The sequence below is a fragment of the Pipra filicauda genome, unplaced genomic scaffold (assembly GCF_003945595.2).
Source record: "Pipra filicauda isolate LSUMZ 115617 unplaced genomic scaffold, ASM394559v2 scaffold85_size2586006_pilon, whole genome shotgun sequence".
NCBI classification, from domain to species: Eukaryota; Metazoa; Chordata; class Aves; order Passeriformes; family Pipridae; genus Pipra; species Pipra filicauda.
The window spans coordinates 529,609-556,825 of NW_024105042.1; the positions used below are offsets into that span (position 1 = coordinate 529,609).

The 27,217-nt window shown below is 40.9% G+C and overlaps 1 protein-coding gene across 1 annotated transcript in view; it reads right to left on the reverse strand.

The window, feature by feature from the left end:
• SORCS3 (sortilin related VPS10 domain containing receptor 3) overlaps nucleotides 1–27,217 on the reverse strand; it is a 288,897-nt gene that overhangs the window by 185,176 nt on the left and 76,504 nt on the right. The window contains exon 2 of the mRNA XM_027738740.2: nucleotides 16,249–16,316. Within this exon, the coding sequence (XP_027594541.1) occupies nucleotides 16,249–16,316 (68 nt within the window). The remainder of the gene's footprint in view (nucleotides 1–16,248; nucleotides 16,317–27,217) is intronic.

Sequence of the window (27,217 nt, forward strand, 5' to 3'; positions counted from 1 at the left end):
TTATTATCATTACTTCTCTGTGCTTTAAATCTATGAATCGGAGGACCTGCAGAGCTGCATTTCTATGAAGAGCACCCTCTGGAGACTTTCCTTCCCACATTATAAACCAGAACATGAGAAATTTGAGGACACTGAATTTGTTGCTGTGTATGAAGAGAAACATCACCCAAACAAGAATCATTAGAGTGGAAAAACCTGCTGCATTATGAAAAACTTCTGGTATTTAATCAGGATGTGAGTACCTGGTTGGGGAAGTAGAGAGCCTTTCCATGCAGTCCACAAAAGCACAAAGGGTCAAAACCTGATAAATTAAGGTTAGACAAATATGGGTAGGAGGGTATTTTGTTCTATTTTGCGTGGTGTTTTTTTTTTTAAACAGGAAGGGCAATTGTTCCAGAAGACTGTACTAATGGATGAGGTCAATTCTTCATTACTGATAATTTTACAATCAAGATGAGATGTTTTCCCAAGAGTTTTGCTCTTGATCAAACAGATGTTAGTCTGAGGAATTAACATCTGCTCAGTGTCTATGACAAGTCATTTTCTTCTCCTTCATGGCCTTGCAGTGTCTGAGCATAATACTCCTTTCTGCCTTTATAACTTTGGAATTGTTTTAATAATTACACATCAATGAGTCACCAGTGACACAGTTATTACTTTACAGTTTCTGCCCATTGTTGCTTCTAGATAAAATTTTCTTTTTATTTAGGATTACACCAAGAGCGTAATCCAGTATTTTCAAGAGGTGTCTGCTCTGAGGAAGACTCTAGTGTCAAAAGATTCCTTCTCTAAAATTTATCTTCCCATTATACAATCCCACTCTGCATACAAGTAACTAATCTTTTGATAATTTTAATCCATGAAGCAGGGTGACTATCGGAAAGCAAAGCAACAGTCTGTTCCAGTGAACAAGGTCATAAGACTCTCTTTATGGTATGAGCTCTCCTACCCTACAACCATGAGCTAAGAAATCACTGTCAAAGTGTCCTTGTCTGTATTCACCACTTTTCCTAGAATTATATCTAATCATCCATTGCCTAGCTTTACAAACCAACAGCATTTTACCACAGCTTCATGTCTATTTAAGAAAGAGGAATCAGATTCTGAGCTGCTCAAGACCCTTCACATTTCGAACGCATCTTTCTGGTATTCCACCAGCTATTCAGCCAGCACACTGCTGGCTTCAACACAGTTGCTTTGATAGCACTTGCATATTTCCAGCTGATTTTTGCCCTCTATTGTCTCCATCGTGTAATCACTTGTAGACAACATCAAAGAGCTGAGAGCAGAACTTCTCATGCTCTCAATCCATCAGACCCATGCATCCTATCAAACTGCACACCTGCAGTGCAATATTTTGCTTGTTGATGGGATCTAAACTGGAACTAATGCACTGCAGAGAGCACGGCCTCCATCTCAAGTTAACACTTATCATTGTACATTGTCCAATTTCCACGCTGGCTTCACTATCCCATTTACATAATATTCTAATGGAGACATTTCAAGACAAGGTAGGATGGGTCACAAGATGCAAAAGAGTGCTGAATGCACTCAAGGAAAAATTATTCAACCTCTCAGCTCTTTTCATAGTTAGCTTCTAATATGATGCCTGTTGTGCTGCTTTTTCCAAGGGATGTGGGTAGAAGGCTCTCCCATCACTGGACTACAGAAACAGAGCTAAGTAAAAGTCATTAATGTTCTCCCTCTCTCCCAAAGGAATGACTAATCAGAACAAGACGCTTACCTCAGAAGGCTGTCTAGAATGTACCTAAAGTCTTTTAAAAGCAATCCGTGATCGGCTTTAAGGATATTTTTCCTAAAACCTGCCTTTGCACTGCTGCAAATTACTCCTTAACTGGAGAATATACAATGGGAGAATGGGCTGGAGGGAAATGATTATGCTGTATATATTTGCATACTTATAGGACTATATATACTATAAGAACTAAGTGTCCAACTGTTTTTTTTCCTTAACTGAGCTGCTATAGCCTGGCACCTCTTTCCTAAAATTAGCTCCACTTACAGATGTTACCATAGTATTTGTTGCTATACCAAGGCACACTTCATAGGTGATGTCATTTGTCATACAGCAGAACACCAGAGCTATTTACCAGTCCCGAGTCTTGCACAATTCTTAAAGAACATCTGTCACCTCCAGAAGTACCCACACAGGCTATGCCTTATTGGAGGCTTTGAGAGGAAATCCCTGTCTGAGCTCTGCAGCACAGCACCTGCACCCAGGAGCCACAGCTCTTACGAGCTTCTCCTGAGGCACAGATTTCCACAGGACTGCCCCGGGGTTAGCTCTGGGGAACTTCTCAGACCTTCTCATATATGAGGATATGTTTCCCTTCATTACTTTTACAAGACCTGATCCAAAGTCTGGAAAAATGCCTGGAAACACTTTGACTTCTTTAGATCCACAGAATAGTTTGGGTTGGAAGTGACTTTTAAAGGTCACCTAGTCAAACTCCTTCTGAATTTGGATCCTACATTAGTGACCTATGTCTAAATTAGGTTCCACTACCTATTTCCTCTGTCCAGATTAAATAACCATTGTACAATCCATAGCCATGCTCAGATTTTTCACATTTCTTCTACCAAGCTTCCGTTACCCTTCCAAGAAGCATTTGCAGCTCAGATAAATTTGATAGCAAGCAGGGAAATGTTATGAGTCTGGGCTGTTTCTTATTGCACTCACTTTGTACTACTTCTGGAATCAGATATATGAGGAACTAGGTTTTAGACAAATCTCTTTGCATTGGGCTAATTTTTGCAAAAGCTGGAGCCAGAGTTGACCTTCTGCCATGTTTTTTTCCTGTCCCTACTCCCAAGACCTTTTGCAGACTTTTGCCAAGAGCAAAGGCAAAAGTTCAGACATACAGAAAGAAATCAATATTGTTCTGACTTCAGTCTGCCCTGAAGTGTATTCTCAGGTTTCTGTTGCACAGATACAAAGCAGTTTTGAGGAAATAAACAGTTTATCAGATTCTAAACAGATTTTTTTCTGGATCCTCTGCCCACAATGAAAAGTTCCAGAGAATAAGCAGCAGGAGAGACAAAAAAGTTAAAAATGCATTCCATAATAATCACAACAGTGCATTTTCCCTTATCCTAAAGAGATAGAGGCTCCGGGCCAAATTCCAAAGGGGACTCAAGTACAACTCATGTTGAATCATGGAAGTGGAATCATGTACAACACTTTCACCTACACAAGTTTCTTAACTTTCACAGTATCCTGAACTCCCCTTACATCCCACCATGTTGTCAACAGCTTTCCCGTTTTATCCAGGTGTATGCAATTCCTTGTGAATTTGCATGCATTTCAGACCATATCTTAAACAGTCAAAACACAGAATTATAGAAGAGAAGCAACAAAGAGCAGAGACTAGCACATCAGCCCTGATCACCTTCACTCCACACATTCATTTTCCATACAGAGACCTGGAAAATCTACTTCACACACTGGGCTATAGCCACCATCCCTGCTTGCGTTGGCCACACATCACTGCACACCTTCCTGACCAGGAACAAACAACAGATGGTTTTAGAAGAGATGCATGTGCTGTCCACAGTCAAGCTGGGGAGAACCAAACACTGGCTAGAAATCCATGGCCATTGTGTGCAGCAGCCAGGCCTGCTCCCTCTGTGCTTTGAACTAGCACAAACAGCAAAGGCTCTGCAGCTCTGAGAGTCTGAGAGAGCACAAAACAATTAAAACATTTGGATTCACGAGATTAAGGTCACTTTATGCAATACTTCTGAAGGGAAATCCTTCAGAATTTAAAACCTGTTGGTGCCTCCCCATCTTGTTTACAACTTCCTTACCTTGAGAACTGTCAATCACATGAAGAAAAATAAATGCAAGGAAAATAATACCTTATGCTCCAGCTGTTCTTTGAAAAGCTTGTAAGTCATCACGTTAACTGAAATTCATTGAAGTCATTAAATCCACTTTTCCCCCAAGCAAGCTCTCTCTCTGGACACCTCTACTGTTTGAAATGGCAAAGAGAGACAGTGATAGGACCTATTTATGCTTGTTTGAAGGTGAGTCTGTGTTATCTGATTTTAATTCCAATCCATCCATCACAATCAGGTACACAACACTGGTCCCTCAAACCACACATTCCCAGCAGCCTGACCACTGTGGTAGTGTCAAATTCCCTCTCTCCACTCACAAAGGCACCTTATGCTAAACTTTAAAGCACCACTTTCCAAGATCAATGATAATTGACTGATTAAGTATGCCTAATGCTGCCAGAATGTGAGCTGATTGTATAATGGTGCTAATTAGTAACTGCCAGCGCTCATTCCAATTATTAACCTTTAGGAATGTCATTTTTGAAGATAAGAGTTTGCAACACAGCTTACTGCAGCATTTGTAATGGTTTTTGTCACACAGGATGAGAGAGAACACAGTGACCAATGAAGCTGAAATAAACCATAAGAAAGGAGCACTAGAAAAAAAGGATTCTACCTTTGCTTTCTGCAAGTGATAGAGACTGTAACAATAGAAAGGTGGAACATCAGTATTAAAGGATTCAAGAATGCAGTTTTCCACAAGACATATCTCCTCAACAATGCCACTGCCAAACATGCCTCAGAAGCTTCCCAGCAGTGCAGGTACCAAACCAACTGCCTGATTTGCCAGATGGGCTTGTTTGCAGAGGGCCATGTCCAGTGATGCTTTGGAACCAGACAGACACAAGAAGAACAAATTTGCTTCAAAGCACCACCTGTCTGCACAGCCACAACTCCGAGTCTTCTGATATCTTATGCAACAGAAGATATTTCATGATGAAGCACATCATGTACCCTGCTTGGATCAGATATAGCCAAACAACTAAGTTAAACCACAGCCTACTTAAGTTCACCCTCATCTGTCCTCAAGCAAACCACATGCACCGTCGCTATTTAAAAGGAACACTTCCAAAAACAAAATATGGGCTTCTTATAAATCTCCCGCCACTGTAACAGGGCCACGTTCTGTTACATAGCCAGACTTGTGCCCATCACTGTTAAAATGCCACAGGACAACAAACTTATACATACTTTTCAGGTGGTGTGACTAACACCCCTCAGCCCCTAAAATTAGGTAGCAGTGATGCAGATGACTCTCCAAGTCCTCAGAGAGGCAAATGGTCCACCACAATCTCACCTGCCATATACTCTCTGAGAGAAAAAAAAACAAACCCAAAGCTCTTCTTGCTTTGTTTCCCATGCCTTGTACGAAATAGAAGACACTCGTGGGTACAAAGCTAAATGTTCTGTGTTAGCTCTGTATTCCTCATAGACATCCTTTTTACCTTTATTGGTTACAGATAATAGAACCAATGGGATTTTAATCTTCCATGGGACATTTACTCTCTGCTCTGCTAGAGGCAAACTGAATGATGTACCATGGTCCACTGCTTATTCTGTAGCTTAACTACTCCATGGCAATATAACATTATATCTGAAATCTTACATTTTAACAGATGATCTTACTGCCTGATTTTCCTCAGCCACACTTACATCTGCAAGTAGCCCAAAGAAAGGACAAGGCCTCCTACATACTGGCTTTACAGAGACCTGTGTCTGGGGAACCTCACGGATGGATCATACTCTGCTGAAGTCCTCAAGGGAACTCATGCTTGATGCTCTATGTTGTGTGATCCTCCTGTTCCCACACCAAGACCTGTGTGGGTCTGTGGTGTGTGACACTCCCTGTATGTGTGTGGGTTACTCTTCATCAAGCTGTTTCCGACTTCTGCTCTGAACCTGTTTCTCGTTCTGCCCCCTCCAGGACCAATAATCAGCAACCAGGCTTCCTTCTTAAAGCAAATCACTTCAATTTCTAACATTTCAGAGGAAGAGATGCAAGAGGACCGACGCTAAATGCATTTCTCTTTCCACAGGGCTGATTACTCCTTGTGAGCCTCAGACCCCCCAAAGGCTGGAACCCAGGTCCCAATGATGGGTTGCCCTTTCTTTCTGCATACGTCTACCTGGGTGGTTTTGGAACTTCCAGGACTTGTACAAAGGAGTGCCCTGCACTCCTGGCAGTAGTTACAGATATCTGGAGACTGTTGCATTTTAAATGCATCAGAATTCACCCAAGTTAATAGTGTGTCTCTCAACCCTGGGCAAAACCACTACCAGACTTTGGGGTAAGGCTTGGCAGTAATATCTGTATTAACAGCCCGAATATCTCGGACTGTTACCCGTCTCCCATTATCATCTTCCTCACAGATCCCCTGAGCCAGACTACAAGATCCATAAAATAATATGTAACCATTCTGTTACAGATGCCATATGATATTCTTAGATTTATCATGGGGTAATATACCTGAATTATTCCAATTCACCACCACATTTGCATCCCTGACTAGATCTGCAGGACACTGAATGCCCAGCTCCTGCATATAGCCTGCTGCTAGATTCAGGCTTCTGGACAGCAAGCTTCGGGGATAACTGGATATAAGGAACTACTAATATTTCTGGAGTAAATTTTCTAAAGTAACTGGCCTTAAAGACCCAGAAACAAGACCTAAAAATCTGGTTACAGAAAGGCCTCACCCTTTACAGTTTTTATTCAGAGGCAGAAATCCTACATGTAAAAATGCCCTACCTTCCCATGATCTAGTAGTTTACTGGAGCTTTCATTTTCACTTGGTCAGGCATATACTGTAAAAGAACTGGCTGACAGATTTTACAGATGAAGCACATGTGGTAAGTAAATAAATCAAAGGCTGCCTTCCAGGCTGGGGGAATGTAGCCCTTTGTAAATATTATTTGGAGAAATGACCACTTGATACAGGCTCTTATTAACTACATAAGAAGCCTAATGAATACACCACAGAGATAAAGAGACTGATCAGACTAAAAGAAAGATAGAAGGATTTCTTGGATTTTTTTTAACAACATCCTTTAGATTATTTATAGACATTATAAAATGGCAGTGCATATGGGGAAAAAAAAACAAAATACCAAACCAAAAACAAAACCACCACAACATAATAAAACATCAGTATAAACAGACACAATCCATGTTAAAGTACTAAATTCTACAAGCCACTGTACAAAGCATCAAAGATTTATGATTTGGTCTGAAGCCAAATTGGAAAGAACAGAAAAGTCAAAGGCAGAGGGAGATGGGAAGAGAAAGGAAAAGAACAGCTCGGTAAAAGAGAAAAAAATCATGTAAACTGATGCAAAACTTAGTTTTAGTGTGGACAGGAATATTGTATCCTGCAGTAAGCATGAGGTGGCACCAAAAGAGAAACTGTTCAGTGTAAGAACCTGGTGGTTCCTTATGCAGTACTGGAGAGTACGTGGCAGTACCTATCTGTCTCTGCCTAACTGATCAGAGGCCAGGGAACATTCTGAGCCACAGATGTAATACAGTCCTTGACAGATATTGGTTCTGATTCTAGGAACTCGTCTGAACTCCACATGAACCCATATGAACTTTACCTGTTCACACAGGTGAAATACTCACGCAAGGAGATCCACAGATTAAGTACATATTGTCCTAAGAACCAAAGTCTTCTATTTGCTCTGAACCTTTGTCCAATGCTCCTTTATTCCTCATGGAATCACAGAATTGTTGAGGTTGGAAGGAAACTCTGAAGCTCATCTGATCCAACCTCAGCCTTTCCTCGTAGCAGAGATGCTCCACCCCCTTTCTTTAGCGAAGGCCCTCTCCACACCATGTAACTTCATAAGATTTTTATCTCACTCTGTTCTGGGCATCTCTTTTCAGGTTTTCCCAATCCTACTAGATCAGATCTAGTATGGAAGTTCTTATGCAATTTATTAAGGAAGTTTTATTTTGCAATTATCTATTTGCATATTTATAAGTTAATTTAATGTGTGGTTTTCATTAATATTGGCACATATCCACATTGAACGCATCCGCTGCTAATCTCTGCCAACCAAACTTCTCTGCACAGCAAAGAGTGACCAGAAAAAGACATCAGTAAGGCCAAACCAAATTCATCTCTACATGTGGCTTCCTGCAAAAAGTTTTGCAGTTGGCATCCAAATCTAATTAGAATGTAAGATGAGATAATGAAAGGAGCAGCTCTCTAGTGAGAGCAATGGAATTGCTACTCCAAATGATAACGAAGAGATGAAATAGCCAATTCCTGTTAACAGGTGCAGCTCTGCTGATGCAGCAAAAGTCACAACACACCACAGGATCTGCAGCAGGTTCTTGGCTACAAACTCCCTCCTGAGCGCTGCTTTGCTACTCTCTAAACAAGCAAGTGTAGCACTACAAAGACACTTTACCTGCTAACCCTGACAAGACAACTTCATAGGGTCAGTAAGGCTTCAAAAGCACATGATCTCTGACCTTCTCTACCAAATTCCCAGGACTAAATGACCAGGAAATGACCAGAGCTCAAAATTCATTTTTGAGAAGAAAAGATGTCTTCCCTTCTTGAGGAGCTCACAGTCAAAGAAATTCATCAACAAGGACAGAAAAACTATATTAAATATAGCATAAATAAGCTGAGAAAACAGAGGCAAGCACATTCTTGCAGCTCCCTAGAACACTTTATTTTTTTCCTAAACAAATTGCATTAATTCACACTGAGATCCTCATGATTATATCAATACCAGAAATATTGTTTGGCATTAAATTCCCTATTTTATCATCTAGTTTTCTGGAATGGAACGACTAGAGATCTGGACAGGTTTAAGTTTCCATTGATGCAGTTGAGTACCTGAAAGGACTGGCTCAAAAATTAAATTATGCCAAAGATTTTTTTTATTGGTTTGGTTTGGTTTGGTTTATTTTGGGTTTTTTATAACTACAGTTTCAAAGACTACTTTTAGTCCAATAAAATAACTTTACTAAAAAAATGTGATAGCATCCAAGGCAGACACCAGTTGAGCAACTGAGAGAGAGCCCATCTGTAACATAGAAGACTCAAATCCCGTGGTTGAATCAGGTGGCCAAAAGAGTCACATCAAAAATTTGTATTTTGTAATTGCCTGCTTCTCTGCCACAGAATATTCTAGGGAAAGTATATGGAAGAGACAAAAGAAAGCATGATTTCTTCCCATGGTCTCTCACACAGTTCTCTTGACTTAGAGATCTCCAAGTCCCAAAACCACTAAAATGCTGTGGCATATCATGTCTCCAGCACAACTCCAGCTATTCCATTAGAATACCTAAAGTATTAATAGCTCAATGCTGACAAACAGGTAACAAAAAACAGAAGATGTTTCTGCAACTCTGATCCAAAGGCAGTAGACCTGCCTCTTCCTCCAATGTTACATCAAAAAATAAAGAATGTAAGCCATCGGCTACTGCCACACTATCACGTATTCCAGCCACCAGCAGAAATATCCTCCATTAATTCACTGAATCTGCTTTTGAAATCCATTTACGCTTTTATTATTTCTGCCTCACAACATCCTGTAGCAATGAGTTACACAATTTAATTACTTGAGGAATAAAAAAGCACTTCTCTTTATACTTATTCAGAGCAAGGGCTTGAACTTGGATCTTCACACATAAGATTAGAACCAGTCTCTCCCCGGAGAGATTCTCAGTCTCTCCTGTTGGAGCTCTTTTGCAGAGTATAAATAATTCAAGAGTTATGAGGGAGGGAGGAAAAGAAGGATGGTTGGACATATTACCTGAACCATGGAAAAATTAAAACAAAACACAGTATATTTTTTCTCTCTCTACATTTTGTATGGAATTCCACCTTTGTCCCAAAAACATTCCCTCAAGAAGTTAGGAGTAGGATAAATTGCCTTTTCTTCTTGCTTCCCTGTCTCCAGCCATAAAACAAGATGTATGCAAAAATTGCCATTATTTTTATTAAAATAAAATTAAATATAAACAGAAGCATCCCAATAACCCAGTTATCTATGCGATCAAAGCATACATACAATCACAGGACCTTTCTAGACCTATTCCATGAGCACATTCCTCTCACAAACATATTTGCAGCATCCACTGTCAGCGACCAGTACAGTCCTCCCACAGCCACATGTTTGAAGGTCAAAAACTTCAGCAAAGCAGCTCCACTTTCAAGCTGCAAGAGATGTGTGAACGGAGCACAGGGAGGGGATGTGTAGCACATGTTGAACAGTGAGTTACATGCACACAAAAATGTGAACCTCTGTGCCACCACCACACAGCACCCTCACCAAATCGAGATTCTGGGGCAGAATGTAGCCAAAGCCAAGACCTACCTCTGTCTTCAGAAATTCACAGATATCAATAAAGCACTCAATATGTTTATATTTTTTGAATTAACAGGCTAGCTAAAACACTATTACAGTCTGAAGCTCTGTTTTTATTCATTCTCTCCAATTCAGCAGGAATTCCACCAAGGAATAAGGATGAGCAGATGGAGGGGGAAGCACATTAATAAATCATAAGTGTCATTAAAATTTGTAAACTAATATCTTCTGGGAAGTTTGGCAATTAGTCTCAGAGCTTTCTTGGCAAACAAAAAATTAATAAATCCAAAAAGCCCCCTGTGTGATGACATCCCCGCCCCCCCCGAAAGGTCATTGATGAAGCAATTAAGAGACACAACAAATGGACCATCCAGAAGGCTGGTTCACGAAAGACAAATGAACTTCATGAAAGAAGATGAATAAGACATCTTAATAAGCAAAGGTGGAACATCAATCCACACACCATCCCAAGACACATACAAAGGCATTTAGACTTGCATTTGCTCAGCTATGCTTTTCACATGATTTTGCATCGTGCCCCTTGGTCTCCACCATCTCTGAGGAAACATTAATGTGATTACTCATTAAAGCAAAGAACCATCAGAAAGCAAAGCTGTGAACATTACTATTCCCTTGCTGGAAAATCCTGTGGGACAAAACAGGACTAGGGAAGCATCATGAAGAAAACAAATGAAACTTCTCTCCAGAGGTTAGTCTTACAGCAAAACAAAGAATTAAATAATGACGTCTTATTTTTATTACCATTACTGAGTTTACCTAACTCTAAAACATAGCCCTAAATTTAAGATAAGCCTAATATTTTTCATTGTTGGTTCCCAAAACAGACATTTAAAACAATTTTAACTCACGTCATCGCTTTGTTGCAATGACAGCATCTCCTTCTAGTTTGAACTGCAAAGAATGTATGCTTTGGACACTACCTGGGACTGTCTGGGACATTTGAGGAGGGCTAAGCCTATGGTTCATTCTATTCAGCTCCTTGAATATTATTTTTTTTTAATTACCATGTATCCTCACATTCAGGCACACACAGCCCAAGCAAATCTGAAGAATCCCTTCTATACATTTCCTGATGTCTACAATGAAAGATTTGTTTAGATCACATTATAAAACAAATGCCCTCAATCCTCATTTGGCAGCAGATAGCTCAGGCATGGGCCAACATGCACCTACTGTGCATCTCCCAAAGAGTTCAAGTGTGGCTCCCATGCCAAGATGACTTCTATGACATTTATGACTGAGAGCCAGGCTGTGCTGAGACAGGGTACACTGGATCACCCACTTTGGGGAAATAACTAATAATCAAGAGTACCGGAGATTAAAAATTGCATTATTCTAGGATGTTGTTGAATGTGTACCCTAATTGCAACTCAGGATGCTGAGAGTCTTGAGCAACAATTCTCATCTCACACTGTGGTGGTCATCTGCTGCAGTTCCCCGTTCCCTTAGTTCTTCAGCAAACTGCACCTAACAGCTCTCAGCCACAAAGATTTTCACAGGTGGTTCCCATAGCCTGAAAAAGCTAACCATCCTCAAGCTGGGCTATTTATACTTTAACAAACAGCAACAGTGGAGATGCAAAACTTTTGGGTACCCTGGTTTTCAAATCCAAGAGAGGTCAGGGACGTGCTTGCACACACACCTGGCTCCTTCCCTCCATGCCCTGATGGCTGACTACAGATACAAGAAACTCTTCTCCTCCTCAGCACAGGATTTCTGTACCTTGCAATATTATTAAAAAGTGCCAAATAAGTTGCAATAATGCGAAGCATGACTACTTTGAAAATCAGCTCCATTAATTTTATGCCTGCATACAATCATCCAGAAAATAGCATGTATCTAAGATGCACGTTGTCAGCATAAAAGTGGAAAATTATAAATGTAATCAAATTTGACAATACTGCGGGGAGATGTCGGCTGGTCATGGTGTCTCTCTGGAGACTGCATTTCAATACAGCAAACTCCAGAAAAACTACAATGCCTCCGTGGTGACTGAGCAGTCACTTGCCATAAGCAAGAGGTTGTGGCACAAACCAGAAGTTGCCATTCTCAGCAGCACAGTCTAAACAACGTATTGCCACTGGGATAGAAACACTCTTAAGAAAGCTCTGGCTTTGCCATGACCTATTTCAGGTTTAGTTTGTTTCACGGAGAATTATATGGAATTTTGAGTCAGGCTTATTCAATCTCCTGATCCCTGACTTCTTACCGGTGTAGAGGCTGCTACATTTGGAGCAAGCAGACTAAGCCCCAGTTCCTCAAGGGAAGACCTGGCACTTCACACTGCATTCACCTTTTCACACCTATGGAGCAGCCCCTATCTGAAGCCAGCTCCAGGTGCCACACACCAACCTAGAGCACAGGAATCAGTATAAGCTGTGAAATTTGCAAAAGCAACAAATGCTAGAGGCACACTGAAACATGCTGAGGGTCTCTGGAGATCGTGGGAGGCTTAAGAGGCAAGGCCACGGGAGGAAAAAGCTTAAAGCCCTTTGGTAATTCAGAGGTGAATGAAAGAGCAATGCACAACATAAAGCAGCTTGCAACCAAGCTGAGGAGTTTTACTCCTCTCTGCTCCAATGCAGCTGCTGTATTTTGCAGCTGTCTCTATTAGAAAGCTGAAAAGGTGTTTTTTTCCTAACTCAACATAGAGACTATGACAATAGCCCAACCTCTTTAGGCATAGCAGCCACAAGCTGCCACAAAAAAAAGATTAGGGATTTTTGACTCCTGACATGGAAACATAATTTCTTGGTTAATCAACAAGAAAAGAAGAAGGAATATATGTAAAAATTCCTTCATCACCATTTTAGCCTCTTAAACAGAAAGAGTCAGTCACAGTTTTGAGTATGGGTTAATGCGTGGGCCGGCATTATGTACCATCAGATAATTTAGCTGGGACCATGACCAGAGGAGGGGAACTCCAGGAGACCCATCAGAGCTGGGTAAAATGGTAGCAGGGACTCAGAGCTGACACATGCAAGTGCTTGCACTTTGGAAGAAAATCTGAACTGCTCCCCACTGCCCAATTAGCTGATGTGTTGCAGTCACGGTTATCATATTGATCATAAACACCACCCTGCTAACTTGTGCTTCTCCTGTCTGCTGGGTCGCCTGGTTGTCTCCTTGTCTTCATCTGAGATTGAAAGCTCCCTTGAGAGGGAAGCTGTCTTTTTAGCTACTGCAATCCAAATAAATAAAATAAATGAATACATTCTTGGATACTAAAAAAGGCAACAGTGGAAAACTCTTGTTACAGTTATTTTAGCAGAAAGAAATTGCTCAACCCACAGTGGCTGAAACAGCTGAAAACATTTTAAATATTACAATAGCAACTTTAAATACTTGTCAGAATGTCATGTTCACAAAATCCCATCTCAGCAGTGTACAGCTAAAACAGGAGACAGGATGAGAAATAAGGGAGGAAGCATTCTTCCTTTGCTTGTAAAATCTGTGAAATCCATGAGGCCTGCAGAATAAGAAAAGGAGCTCAATACATTCCTCCTGATTATTCCCTCTCACAACACAAGAAGAAAACAACTGGACAGCACTAAGATTAACTAATGGACTTGCTGCCTGCGATACAACTTCCAGAACACCCCATATAACCTTTCTGAACACAACATACACCTGAACCCAAATACCAAGATGGTATTTGGAGATTGCATTGCACTCTGCTCTATCTTAGCATCCTCTGAAGCACTGTCATGTGATTAATTGCTCTCTGCCACAAAAGCCACTCCTCACTTGAGGAAGCAACTGCATTTGCCAAGTGTTCAGAATAGATGTCATATAGCACCACTGCTCAGATGGGCAGGGCTCCTGGTTAGCAGAAGGGATTAGTCATATTTCCAGAAATCAGGAAGAAAAAAAACAAAAAATCCTCTCTTGGAAATGTCCAGATCTCCTTCTGATAATTACCTGAAGTTACATTCAGTTTGTGACCCATCAGATCTGGGGTCTCAGAGAGAGCTTTGAGTCTACAAAAAGTAACAGGAAAGCAAACCTATTGGCAGGAGGCTCACATTCACTCTGCAAAGACAAATCCTCCTTTTGAAAATTTCACGGTCTCAAAAATTAAAGGAAAATATTGAAAAGCAGCAATTTAAGTAATGCAAAGATTCAGGGGCCTCAATGTGCAAACAGAAAAGAAAATCCTGAGAAAAGGAGTATTTCTCTGGCTTATTTCTTCCACTTAGTATCTATTTGCATTTCCACTATGTCCTTTCCAAAAAACCCCACAGCTGCTCCCTAAGATTTCACACTCCCCTGTGAAGTACAACATGACTTAATCCTGAATTTTCCAAGGGGCAAACTAAGGTTTAGAGTCCAGGAACTCTACCTACTAGCTCTTACCCTGACCTTTCCTCCCAGACCTTGGAAAAGAATCTGGGAGGTTCTGACCTCCCAACATCTCTGAGTCTCCAAGCCCCACAGTGGCCTCTATTTCACTGCAGAAAAAATTCAGAAGTGTTCCAGAACACACTGAAACACTCTCACAAAGCAGTGTGTTTCCCCAGCTGACCAAGCGCTGGATGTTTCCAATTGTACTGATGATGAATTACACTTCCATCACCTGGGAAAACTCAAAAACGATGCTGCTATTACCTTTCTGCAAAGCCCAGGTGATGCTACAAGCTCAGTATTAGGACCTGATTTGCCTTTTTGTTACATTATTTATGCAGAGCAGACTGGTTGGCAATTACGTTTAAAGTACAATCACAGTGCCATTTGTACTCGCTAGGTAAAGAGGCAAAAGTTTTTAAAGCTTTAATACGTTGAAAAGTACCAGGGTAAGTGGAAATGACTGTTCTCTCTTATTAGCTGCATGGTTATTTATACTTTTGCAGATTACCGTGGTACAGCGCAATTAGGCTTTTTAAGTACTGTTCAAAATGAGAAGTTTCAAGAGCTCTACTGAGCAATTAACCCTTAAATACATTTACAAGAACAAACCTGCTCCAAACAGGGGCTTTTAAATTAGCTGGGAAGAAAGAAGTACAAGATACCATCTGCTAAAAAGCTTCTGTGCAGCCACACCTGAGCAGTGGCTACAATGCATTGACAGTTCCACCAACTACACTTTGAGCGGGTTTCACAATAGCTCTAATATACCAGCTAAATGTGAAACAAGGCACCTGGTCTCACCAGTCCCTAGCTATTTTTGTTTGTTTGTTTGTTTGTGTTTGGGGTTTGTTTGGGGTTTTTTTGTCCTGTGGGTAAAAATCACCTGGTAACAATTCTGTTCAAGGCATACCCTTTTCACACCACAGGCAGGATGAAACAATTTGGTGATTTCAAATGTCAAGGAACTGACCTATTTATAGTGGTGAGTTTGGGGGCTGAGGGGATTTTAGTTTCTTCTTTATTTAAATGCAGACACATACTTACAAACACACATTCTGTCCAGTAGCATGCTTCCCCAGGTTAGGACAGTCCATTGCTCACACCAGGGGAACATGGGAGGTACAAGACATCATCCAAGTACCTCCACAGCAGACAGCAGAAAAGTCACCAGCATCTCACTGTGATATCTCTAGTCCTTTAGCAGCTACTGTGCTTATAAGCCCAAGGCAACGCAGATTCACTACCAAATGACCATCTCAGGTCACAGGGCTGAGGAACAGCTAAGATTATCTCATGCACTGGGCTGTGCACCTCCTCAGACACTGTTCTAGCAAGCATGTACCATCTGTAGAGCTTGTTCTCGTTGTCAGTCTCACAGCGGAGACTCTCAGGACTGAAGAGACTTGTGTAAGGACATTCAGTAGTGAGAATGAAACGAAGTTGTTCTGTGTGCCAGGGAAATGCCATTACATCATGAAACCCTCTTGTTCTTCATTAAAGAAATGTGTTCTTAACCATATATCTCTCTTCTAAAAAGTAACTGCAGTTACCTCAGATTCTATCCCAACTCCTCCTCCGATGAACTCAGATAATACACCCCCCATGCCCACCCCTCCACCTAGCTCCCAGTTTTACAAGAGACACAGTGCAACCCTTCCATGCCAGTTACTATGATTCCTACAATCCACATACCTCCACAGTGAACTCTCCGTAACACTCCCCAGGTTGAAGTCGTAGAGCTTTGTCAGAATGAGAATCACCTACAGAGGGGAATGGGAGGGAGGGGGAGAAAGGGAAAAGAGAAAAAAAGTTTTCCTTTAGATTTTGTAAGAGTACACAAGGCATCTGAAATCACCCAAAGGAGAGCTTAGCATTTATCCATTAAAGTTTTGGTATTATAGGATAAAGTCAAGTTTAAAAAATAAAAAGGAAAATCATTAGTTTAATGCATCATGTAACCACTAGCATTTATTTTAATCTCAAAATGTTTTGCATTTGAAATAAAACATACCAATAGGAATTACTCTGACTTTGTGAGCTGATCTCTCTGCAACTACAGTTATTCAAAGTCAGGGATGGAATCAGATGCGCCCTTGTGAATTCAACAGTAGAGTCAACCTGTCTTGTCTCTCAAAATGCTACCACTAATTCTCTTCCTGCTCCCACAGCAGTGGGACCAACCACCCCTTTCACTTGGATTTCCCAGCTGAGAGGCTGCTGAGTGAGGAGTTTAAAGCTTTGCAGAAAAATGCTAAAGGATTAATCAATATCCCAGCTGCTGCAGCAGTCAGGTACTGTCAGCATAATACCAGGAAAAAAACTGTTCAAATTGTGAGGGACCTTGGCACGTGACTATGCAGTCAGCACCCAACTTAATGGCTTTAGAATAGATGTTCCAAGCATTCCTCTCTCTACTGGATTCATTTTCAGCATCCCCAATTGCATTTTTCCCTTTATTTCCCCACGCAGAGACCTTTAGGAGGAGGATAAAAGTCCAGCTGCTTCCAGCAGGGTGTGAAAAGAAACCTGCCAGGCAGTTTTGAGTCAGCATATGCAAGTCCATGTCAGCCTAAACCATGGGGAAATAAGGCTAATATTTATTTTATTGCAACTTAAACCCTGCACACACCTTCCCATAAAAAGGGGGAAAAGACAGCTGCAAGCTGCAGCAACCAAGTGTGGGAAGCAGGGCAGCCTTCTCCCAGGTAACACCTGATGGGAGTGACATTTTTAGGATGTTCCCTATATTCCCAGGGCACTCAAACAGGACTCCTCTCAAGAGTCTCTAGAAAGTTATGCACCACAGCACAAGCCCTGTACTGCCTGAAATTACACCCTTCTTATTGCTCACAGCTGTGGTAAGGTTTCATAAAGTTAGTTTTCCAATTTCAGAGAGTCACACTGATGACAACTGAGTTCAGCAGATCCTGGATCTGTCCCTAAACATAGTAAATAAAATCTCTGTGTCCTGGTCAAATTTCAACAGAGTAATTCTACCTTAAATTGCAACTACAACTAAAGGCAGCATCCATATTCTCCCAGCCCTCTGTGTGTCTCTCCACAGATGTCCTATGCCCTATATTTTTGAGGATGTCACTTATCTATTATAAACCTTGCAAATTAGCTTTACAGAAGTGGGTTGAATCCAACTCAGCTCCTGGGTATATATTCATAGTAAAAGTATGTTTAGTATCACTTTTCTGGATTTTTGCCCAGGATGACAGACTAACATCCATCTCTGCTTGTTGTTAATGCATGGGAAGCAAATGTGTGAGCATCCCTTTGCAATATCTCACAAAGGGTTTCAGAAAATAGCAGGAGTTGCCTGAGACAGTAGTAACACAGAATACAGCCACCTACAGCAACCTGTCCATAAAATCACTCACCAAGCAGACTCAGGCCAGGCAACATTCTTGCACCACAACCCCAGGTGGTTCCCACTCTGTCTCCACTTTCTTTGGAGACAAGGCATTGCAGATTCAATAAACGCAACTCTTGCACTGGTTTGGGAGTTTGAAAACCAGAGAGGATTTGAGAGTCTGAACGCACAACCATCACAAGGAAAGCTGAGAAGGCACTTTTCCCCCAGACACTGCCTCGTGAGACCTTGGAGCAAACATAACTGCCAAGGAACCATCACAGGGGGTTAAGACACAAATCAAAGCCTGAAAGGAACTGCTGGTTCCCCAGCTGTTTTCATGGGGTGCATTTCACATGGCAGTTGCAGAAAAAACTTCAAACCCTTTCAAGAGGCCGCTCTGAGGTCTCCATATCAGGCTGCCCCAACCGCTCTAACAAACTAAAACCAGGGACATCAGGGACAGATGTGGGCAAGTATGAGATTTTCTGAGACATTCCATTGTTTGAATGGTTTAGTAGAAAAAGAAAGGAACAAAGCATATGAAAAATTAGACATATTTTCAAAAACTGAATTCTGACAGGAGAAAAAAGGAAAAAGGAAAAAACCCTCATTGATTCAAGCTGACACATTTGATTCCAATTTCTGTTTTGTAGTTGAAGAAGCTCAGCTTGTTTTTGTCAACACTAACAAATAACCCTGTTTTTTTCTTTCCAGAGTAATATTGCATTAAAATCTTGGCAGTTTTCATTTTAAAAGCTGAATTCAATTGAAAATTGAAGATTTTGCATTCTATGTGCTATTTCAAAACAAAAACATTTTCTTCCCCTGAACTGGGAGAAATCTAGAATTGCCATCCCACAGAAAATGCCCACTCTGCAACCGAAATGAAGAGGAAACCATTTTGCTCTGGGGAAAAGAAACACAAGTGAATAAAGTTCCAAATAACTCAGAAGTAATAAAATCTTACACTTAGGCATTATTTAGTCAAAATAAAGAAAACACCCTTATGGCGCCAAATTAAACTGCTTCCGTTCATCAAACCAATCTTCCCAAAATTAATTCCAAGTCAGCTCAATGCTGAACTGCATTTTTCTCTGGGATCATACTGCTCACTTTGGGGAATACAGCTCAGATATGGAATTTCCCCACATCCTATGGCCAGACTCCACATACCATACTGTACTTCCCAGGACACCCCAGAGGCAGGTGTCCCTTAGGACACCAAGCAGCTCAGCTGGTTGAGAATGAAAAAAAATGGGAAAGACAGTCTGCAGAACAGAGTGTGGAAATAGGGAGGCTGAATTACAGCTCCCTTAAGGCAATACAATCCCTCTGGAAAATGCAATTTCAAGCTAAGCTTACACAAAACTAAATGACCTGAATAATTTTACAAACTGTTTTGGTTTTGTAGACAGAAGTGGGGATGGAGAAAGGATAATGAGAAAAAATATATTTTCTTTGGAACCAAATGATGTTCCAGTCTTACAAGAATTTCCTTATGCACTTTATTTTACACACGTGCCTCTCCACAGTGTATATGGGTTTTTTTTTCAGAAACTACACTGAACACCTACTGAACACCCTGCTGTAAGGCTTGCACAACAAAAATGCCAAACCCTGTCAATTGCTTACCTTCAGTGGTTTATACTTCAATACAGATTAAGAGCCTCTGGCACTGAGAAATCCTGGCATAATGCTGTATAGCAAAATGAACCACTAAAACCAGATTTAATACGATGGACCTCTTCTTCAAAATAAGGCCAGCAAGTATCCAAGACTGTCCCATTCAGCAGTCTTGAGTCTTGACACAACTTGGTTGGCATGAAAGTAGAAAAAATATAACCAGAAACAGTTGCCCACATTGCATTCTGTCTCAAAAACATATCCCTAAAGGGATCCCTATTGTTCAGATGATTACTAGGAATCTCCGAGCCCATAAATCACAAAAGTACTCAGAAGCTCTTCAGAGTATTTGGTGGTGTAACAATCTTCCATGCCTATAAAATTTTACTATGAACGAAAATTACTTTAGTTCATTAAACTCATCTCCAGATCTTGCCAATTCTTAATTGGCAAAGTGCTTTGCTTATACCCCACAGTGGAATATATAATGCCTGTTTCCCACAGAGTGCAAAGGCACTGCAGTTCCTTCAACAGGTTGACACTGAACTTCAGAACAACCAAAAAGTGCCACACCAAAGGCAGTCATGCTCCTGTATCAAGGGACAGTCAGAGAAGGAGAGAGAAGAGCACAGCAGCCAGAGAAAGTAGGTGATCATTTCAGACAGACATCTGAAAGGCCAGCTCCACTTCATGAGATTCATCTCTTCTCTAAGTGATCCTGCTATATTAGCACAGAGATTAACACAGCTCATCAGTAGCCCTGTGCACACGTTTACCAAATGTAATTAATAATGAGTAAAGGGACAAGCACTGGTCAGCACACAGCACAACACAAAGAGGGCAGACAGATTTACATGGGAAAAACAAGAGCTCTCCACTCACTTGCTCTGGCTTGGTGGAATCTTCATTTCCTTCCCACAGACATATTTCCATGATGCTCGCAACCTTTTCTGTCCTCCACACCAGCCACAGGAAGCTTGTTTGCAATTTCCATCTGCCACTTCCCAATCCACATGAGAGCAACAGCACCCAACAAGTAAGTTTCAAACATGAGCAACCACAGGATACTGGGAACCAGTGTCAGTAAATTGCTCACAGCCAAAGGCAAATTGGCTTAAAATGCTCCAGGACTTAAAAGCCAGCACTGCCCTATGAAGGTCCCTAGTGTTTCTTTCTTTTGGATTTTTTTTTGTTTGGGTTTTTTTTGGTGGTGGTGGTGGGTGGTTTTTAAGGCACGAAGTTATTAATGAAAGGTGAACTGTTTGACAAGAACATGGAAGTATTCATGGTGATGAATCTGCTAAGTCACTCTTTCATATAATCTCTACATTCAAAGCTAATTCTGTCAAAAACCACCAATACCAGCCTAATTTTCCCCACATAAACACTCAAAAGACAGGGAAAGGGCCATTTACATGCTCAACATACATTTGTGCTTAAGTGTGTCGTGGGTTGACCCCAGCCAGCAACTAAGCACAGACCTAGACTCTTGGTCTCTCCTGACCCCAGGGGGCTGGGGGAGAGAACTAGAAAAGCATAAGTGAGAAAAACTTGTAATTCTAGACAAAGACAGTTTCATTAGTCAAGGAAAGAGAAGAAAATATAAATAAACAAACTAATGATGCAAAGGCAGTGCCCCCCACACCCCCAGTAGATCAATGCAAAGCCAGTCTTGGAACACTTGGAACACAGTTGTTGCTGCTGAGGATGATATTGTATGGGACACAACACCTCTCTGGCCTACTCCTAAGGCAGGCAGAGTGACAAAGAGAAAACCTGACACTGTGAAAATCTGTTCAACTATACCTAAAACACCGATGTTTCATCAACACTGGTTTAACCAAAAATTCAAAGCATTGCATGACAAAGGCTTTTCTGAAGAAAAAAATTAACTCCATTCCAGCACAAGTATTTTCCTAGATTAAGGTACAGTGATTCTGTACAACAATCACTACATAATTCTGGTCCCACCAAAATCAATTCACATAAATACACCTTCAAAAATATTTGCATGCATGTGTGTGATCACACTGTACAATATCACTATCCTCATTTCCCCTGGAGGTCTAACTGCAGTTGCCAATACCCAAGAGTGCCACCTCCAGTTGTGAGAAGCATATAGAATTATTACACAGCTCCCAGGTGAGGAATTTAAATTGCAGAGGTGTTAACAGATTCTACAGGCATCACCACTATGAAACAAGGCAAGTAATGTCATCTTTGTTTTACTGATGAGGAACCAGAGGCAGAGAGAGATTAAGTGAAAGATTAAGTGTTTCTCTACATGGAAACACTCAGAAAGAAGAATCCAAATCAATTTTTAAGATTTTGGTTCAATTCACTTTGAAAATACATATGAAAAATCAAATTAAAGACCACTTTATTCTGAAAAAGAGTCTCCATCTAGGAATTTAACATAGCTGAAATAATCGAATTCAGCACATTTAGATATTTTAAGCTAAGAAGCATCACCTGGAAGATAAAGCACCAATCCAAGTTCACCCAAAGTAACAGAATGATTAGCTAAAAGAGGAACATGTACACCTTAAATACCAATCTACCTTCTTTTCCACTGCCTGGTGAACTTAGCTGAAGAAAACTTATCTCTTATTGTTAACACGAGTTAACAAATAGCACATTCTAAGACCCAAGAAGAAAACAACAGAGGTACTAACAAAAAACACAGGCCAAATCCTGCCCCTGGAAATCAGAGCAACACTTGTATAAGAGTAAAGTAATGCCAATTTAAGCTGCAGCAAAGAACTTTTCCTTTTTTTTTCTTTTTTTTTTTTTTTTTAATCTCTAGAGAGATAAAAATGATCTGTGGGTGGCTTCAGGCAGTGCAGGCAAAAGAACCCTCTGAAATTGAGAGAGACAAGTCCCAAGATCACACACAAAAGCAAAACATGTTCCAGTGAACTTGTGATCTCCAAACAGCTGAGACTGTCAAATTTGTCCTCAAAACAAGAACCAGTAACTAAAAGGAAGATATTCTACTTTAATCCTCCTTTGCCTGTGTTGCTTATCATTTTTCAGTATGAAAACTGCCACGGTATGCTCTTTTGGTCTCCTGTCCTCCTCCCTTTCAATATAAATCAGGCAGCAGAATGGGCTGGAGACAGAGCAGGAGAAGTCTTCCTCTGGATTCCCCTTAGGGCAGCTGGAGACAGATCACATTATCTTCACAGAAGTGCCTTCCAGATGTAAGCAGCAGTTTGAAATTCCCATTTACAGGGCTTGCACTGAATGAACAGAATCTTAGGCTGTAAAAAAAAACGAAAAAACCAAAACCATTACAGTGCTTTGCAAAAAGAACCAGAGTGGGAAAGGCCAACTCTCTCCTCCTATGCCATTACTAGCAAAAGCAGAGCAGGAATTTTTTGTATTGTTTCTCTGCTTTGGCAATTCAAGGGCAAGCCCAGCCTGTCAGACAAACAGCACCCATCGGCGTCAACACTGAGAGAGACACCTCTTCCAGTGTCACAGATTTACCTTTCTGGGTTCACACAAATCTAGAAAGGATCTCTAATTGAATCTGACAGGGTCTCTCATGCTTTTGGTTTTAAACATTTAGGTGCAGGGGTGGTAATTTAGGATATGTTCAGAGATGCTTTGCACATAGAAATCCTTCCTGTGGTTTGGAATGCAGCTAAATAACACCACCACCAAAGCAACGAGTAAAGACTCCAGGACTCAGAAGAGGAACCTGACTATCAGGTTTTAAAATAATGTGGGAAAACATGTCAGATTTTCCCCCTCCCAAACCACAGGTTCCAATTATCAACCAAAGGAGGGGCACTCATAGCCAGTAGCTGTACACTGGCTGCAAGTCAGTCGCATTGCTCTTTCATCTGCACTACACATTAAAAACTGGACAATGTCTCTCACGCAACGTTTTTTCCAAGAAAACAGGGGAAAAAATGGTAAATCCTGCCTCAGTTTCAATAAATGTATCTCCTGAATACCTACATGCTCACCTTTAGTGCACACACACACAAAAATAGCAACTACAATTGCAATTGTGCAAAACCTCCTTATTAAAGAAATAAATGGAAGGCCTACAACAAGGTTATCAGTCCTTAATGAGCAGCTGGATTCTGTCCAGAGGCTGCAGTAGAGCACATACACGTACACATGCATGTGTGGGTGTGTAATATAAAAGCTATTATCAGCTACACAGCATCAGGAGAGAGTATCTGGAAAAGGTATGGTGATTAGGAATAAACACACTGGAGGGGAGGGTGGACACGCCAATACTACCAGAAGCTTGTGAGTAGTCAGAGAAGTCAGAGGTAATAAAGATTCCTCAGATTACCTGATTCACCCCCCTGAAAAGGCCCCGTTGTGCTCCACAGAATCTTTCCCAGCTCTTCAGTATGGTCTTGCTGCACATAAACAAAACATTCACACCAGAAAAGGCATCTAGATTGCTTAAAATAGCAGAAGCCTGAGCTTTATCTCTGTGTAACTCAGTTAAACATAAATACACTCTCTCCTGTCAGGTAGTGATATGATTTAAGGGTCCCATATCATACCTTATAAAAGGTGATAGTGAAGAGCTCATAATTTATTTTTATTGATTCAACAACCCACACTGCATCATATCTCCCAGTTCTTTCACTTTGCTAAGTAGCCTCCACTAAAGCCTCGGAAACTTTAATTTTTTGTTTTTCCCTTCTCCATCTTCCTTTTAAAACTGTTGTGTGCATGTCTCTAAGTTCAAGAAGAAAATGAAAAGGCCCCAGTTACTTTACTGGCTCTGTTCTTATTCCAATTATCTTCCAATACCATCTGTGAACCAGCAGATTTTGTGCAGCAATTTAACTCTGTGGAGTCAGTCACATACCTGCTGAAGGGCCATTTAAAGCTTCTGACGTGGGGGGACAGAAAAAAGAAAGAATGACTTAAACTCCAAGTGTGGGTACACTACCTTCACAGGACAGTTCTCCATTAAAAAAAAAAAAAAAAAAAAAAAGAAAAATGTTAAGAGAACACAGCCCTTTGAGATCTTATAAACAGCTAGGACAGACGATGGTATTCCTTGAGGACTGAAGGCAAGACTGTCTGGTTCTATAAAGGAAACTAAACTATGTGGGGAATTTTGTATCTAAGCCATTTCTGAAAGGAAAGGAGAAAAAAAGCTCCCATAAAGCTGACATTTCAAGAAAATTCAGGCTGCTTACTATCTTCCACTTCAGACTCTACATTCTACTCAGTAACTCTCATTCCTCTCACACACATCCTCTGCCTCTCACCTCTCCCCTATATATGTACACATACATATATAAATATTACTGAAGTTCTTCAGATTCCAATTAGGAACTCAAATAATTGGTATTGGGAAGGGCATGAGCAAGAGATTCTCTCTCCTCAGGGACAGAAGATGGACCAATACCCTGCTGAAGTCCTTTCCAGCCTCATGTTTATGATCCAGAGATTTACTTCACGTGAAAATGCCTCCCTGCCAGCTAGCACAGAAGAACAGCAGCAGGGGATTAGGTGTCACACATACACATGCCTGTTGTGTTCCCTAAAATATGGAGCCTTGCATTCAACATGACAGCAGGGGTTGGGTGCTGGAGAAGTCACTATGTCGGCAGTGCAGGCTGGTCACTCAGAGCAGGAAAGGCACCAGAGCCTCCCCACTTTATTCCCAGTTTTGATACCAGCTCACCCATCTGCAGATAGGTTAATTTTTATTGGCAATGTTATTCTGAGACAATATTATCATTGTCTCCAAATTGTGCAATATTATTAAATTTCTAACAACATTACTCTGAGAAAACATCCTCTCTCTCCAGGGGAACCAGTCCAAAAGTTGGAGTTTCACAAATGTGACGAAAGAAAAGAAGGTACCTGTTGGGATACAAACCCTTGCATCTGCTTTTATGGCCTGTTAAAAGACCTTCCATTCCTGCCACTGGATCCTTATTAACAACAAATCCAAGTACCTTAGACTTTGGTTTATTTCCTTCCTCGCAACAGCCCAGGGAAATAAGGATTGTTGCAGTTTGCCAAGAGATGAGTTTAGGCACAAAGGGAAAAAGGGCAAAATGCAGCAACTGTTCAGTTATGGTGCTGGAACTACCAACATCCAAAACCTAGAATTTGCTACCACATTTAATACCCCACCTTGAACAACTGTAACATCATTAGTACAAACCCATGATATAATCACAATATTTTAAATACGCGTACTGAGAGTATTTGTAAATATAACTAAACAGTAGAGAAAGAGAAATAGGAGAATCATCAAGGGAAGAATAAGATAAAAATGATAGTTTAAAATATATGAGTAACAGGCAACTTGGGTCAGTCAGGCTGAGGAGGTTACACAGAACTGGAAAGTGCCACAGGTAAGAAAAAAGCACGAGTCAGGGCTCTCCACAGACAAAAGGTCAGAAGCAATAGTTTGAGTGCTAACTAGTCAATTAACATATTTTTACATTATTATAGATTCAATTAAAATTAAATGATCTGATTACCTTATATATTAAGGTAATAAAAACGTGGTCTGTTCAATTGACTATACTCTTCTGACCTTGAACCTACGTCTATGCAGTTCTCATCTGCAGATGACAAAATCTACTTTGAAACTTAGTGGCTCAGCTGTGGTAAGGTCAAACTCTGCCCTAGAAGCTCCTTTTCCTACTGGTACTACTTTGAAATAATCTTTACTCTTGATTTTAATCATCTTTATTCTATTTATTTTCATTTTCATTCTGTATTCATCAGGTGCATGTGTTTCATCATTATCACAGTGACTGAACTCCTTTGGACCATAACTACACAGCTTTTCATTATTATTATTATTTGTCTTATATCACTAAGTTAAATAAAATTATTTTGATCTGTGAATTTTCATATATTGCTGTGGAAACACTCTCTCTCTGGGCAATTTCCTTACTTTGCTCCTGTGCAGAGCAGCTCTTCCTCATGCCAAACATTCCTGGAGCCTGGATCTTATCTCCTTTGGAGGGCCTAAGCAAGCAGACTCTCATGAAATCTTGCTCACTAGATATTTTCAGAAACTGGGCTGGGAATGATGCCTAAGGTCTCAAAGAACTTCTATAAGCCAGTTGATGGACTTCCACAGTAGGCAGGTGCAATGGGGTGCAGCTCTGTCTCCAGCTGACATTTAACTATTTCAGGTTGCAGCTACATCAGCAAGAGAGAAGGAACATGATCTGTATCACAACAGCCTGTAAACAGCTTCAACCAGACATAGAGCAGCTTCCCAGCAAATGCAACAGGAAATCTGAGCAAATGTTGCCCCGTACTGCCCACCTAACAGAAGGAACACATCCTGTCTTCTTCATTCTTGGACACATAAAACTTCAAAACTGTGAATTCATGGGGACTGATGGGATGTCTCCCCCATGGCAGCTGAAGGAGCATGCCCCTAAGATGCCCTATTATGGGAACTTGACTTAGGCTAAGGATTCCTCCAGGCAGCAAGAGGCTACAACAGCCACACTCCATGGACTTAGCCCCGGGATACACCCAGGACTTGAGAGGGAGAGTAAAGACAGAAGAGGGACCTGAACCCCCAGTTTAGAGCTCCAGCTTGTCATTTAAGCCAGATGACCCAAAACAGCCAGTTACCAGTTCTGATCCTGCTGCAGAAATGAAGCTTTGGAAGATACAGATGATAAAAAGTGAATTTTTTTTTCTCAT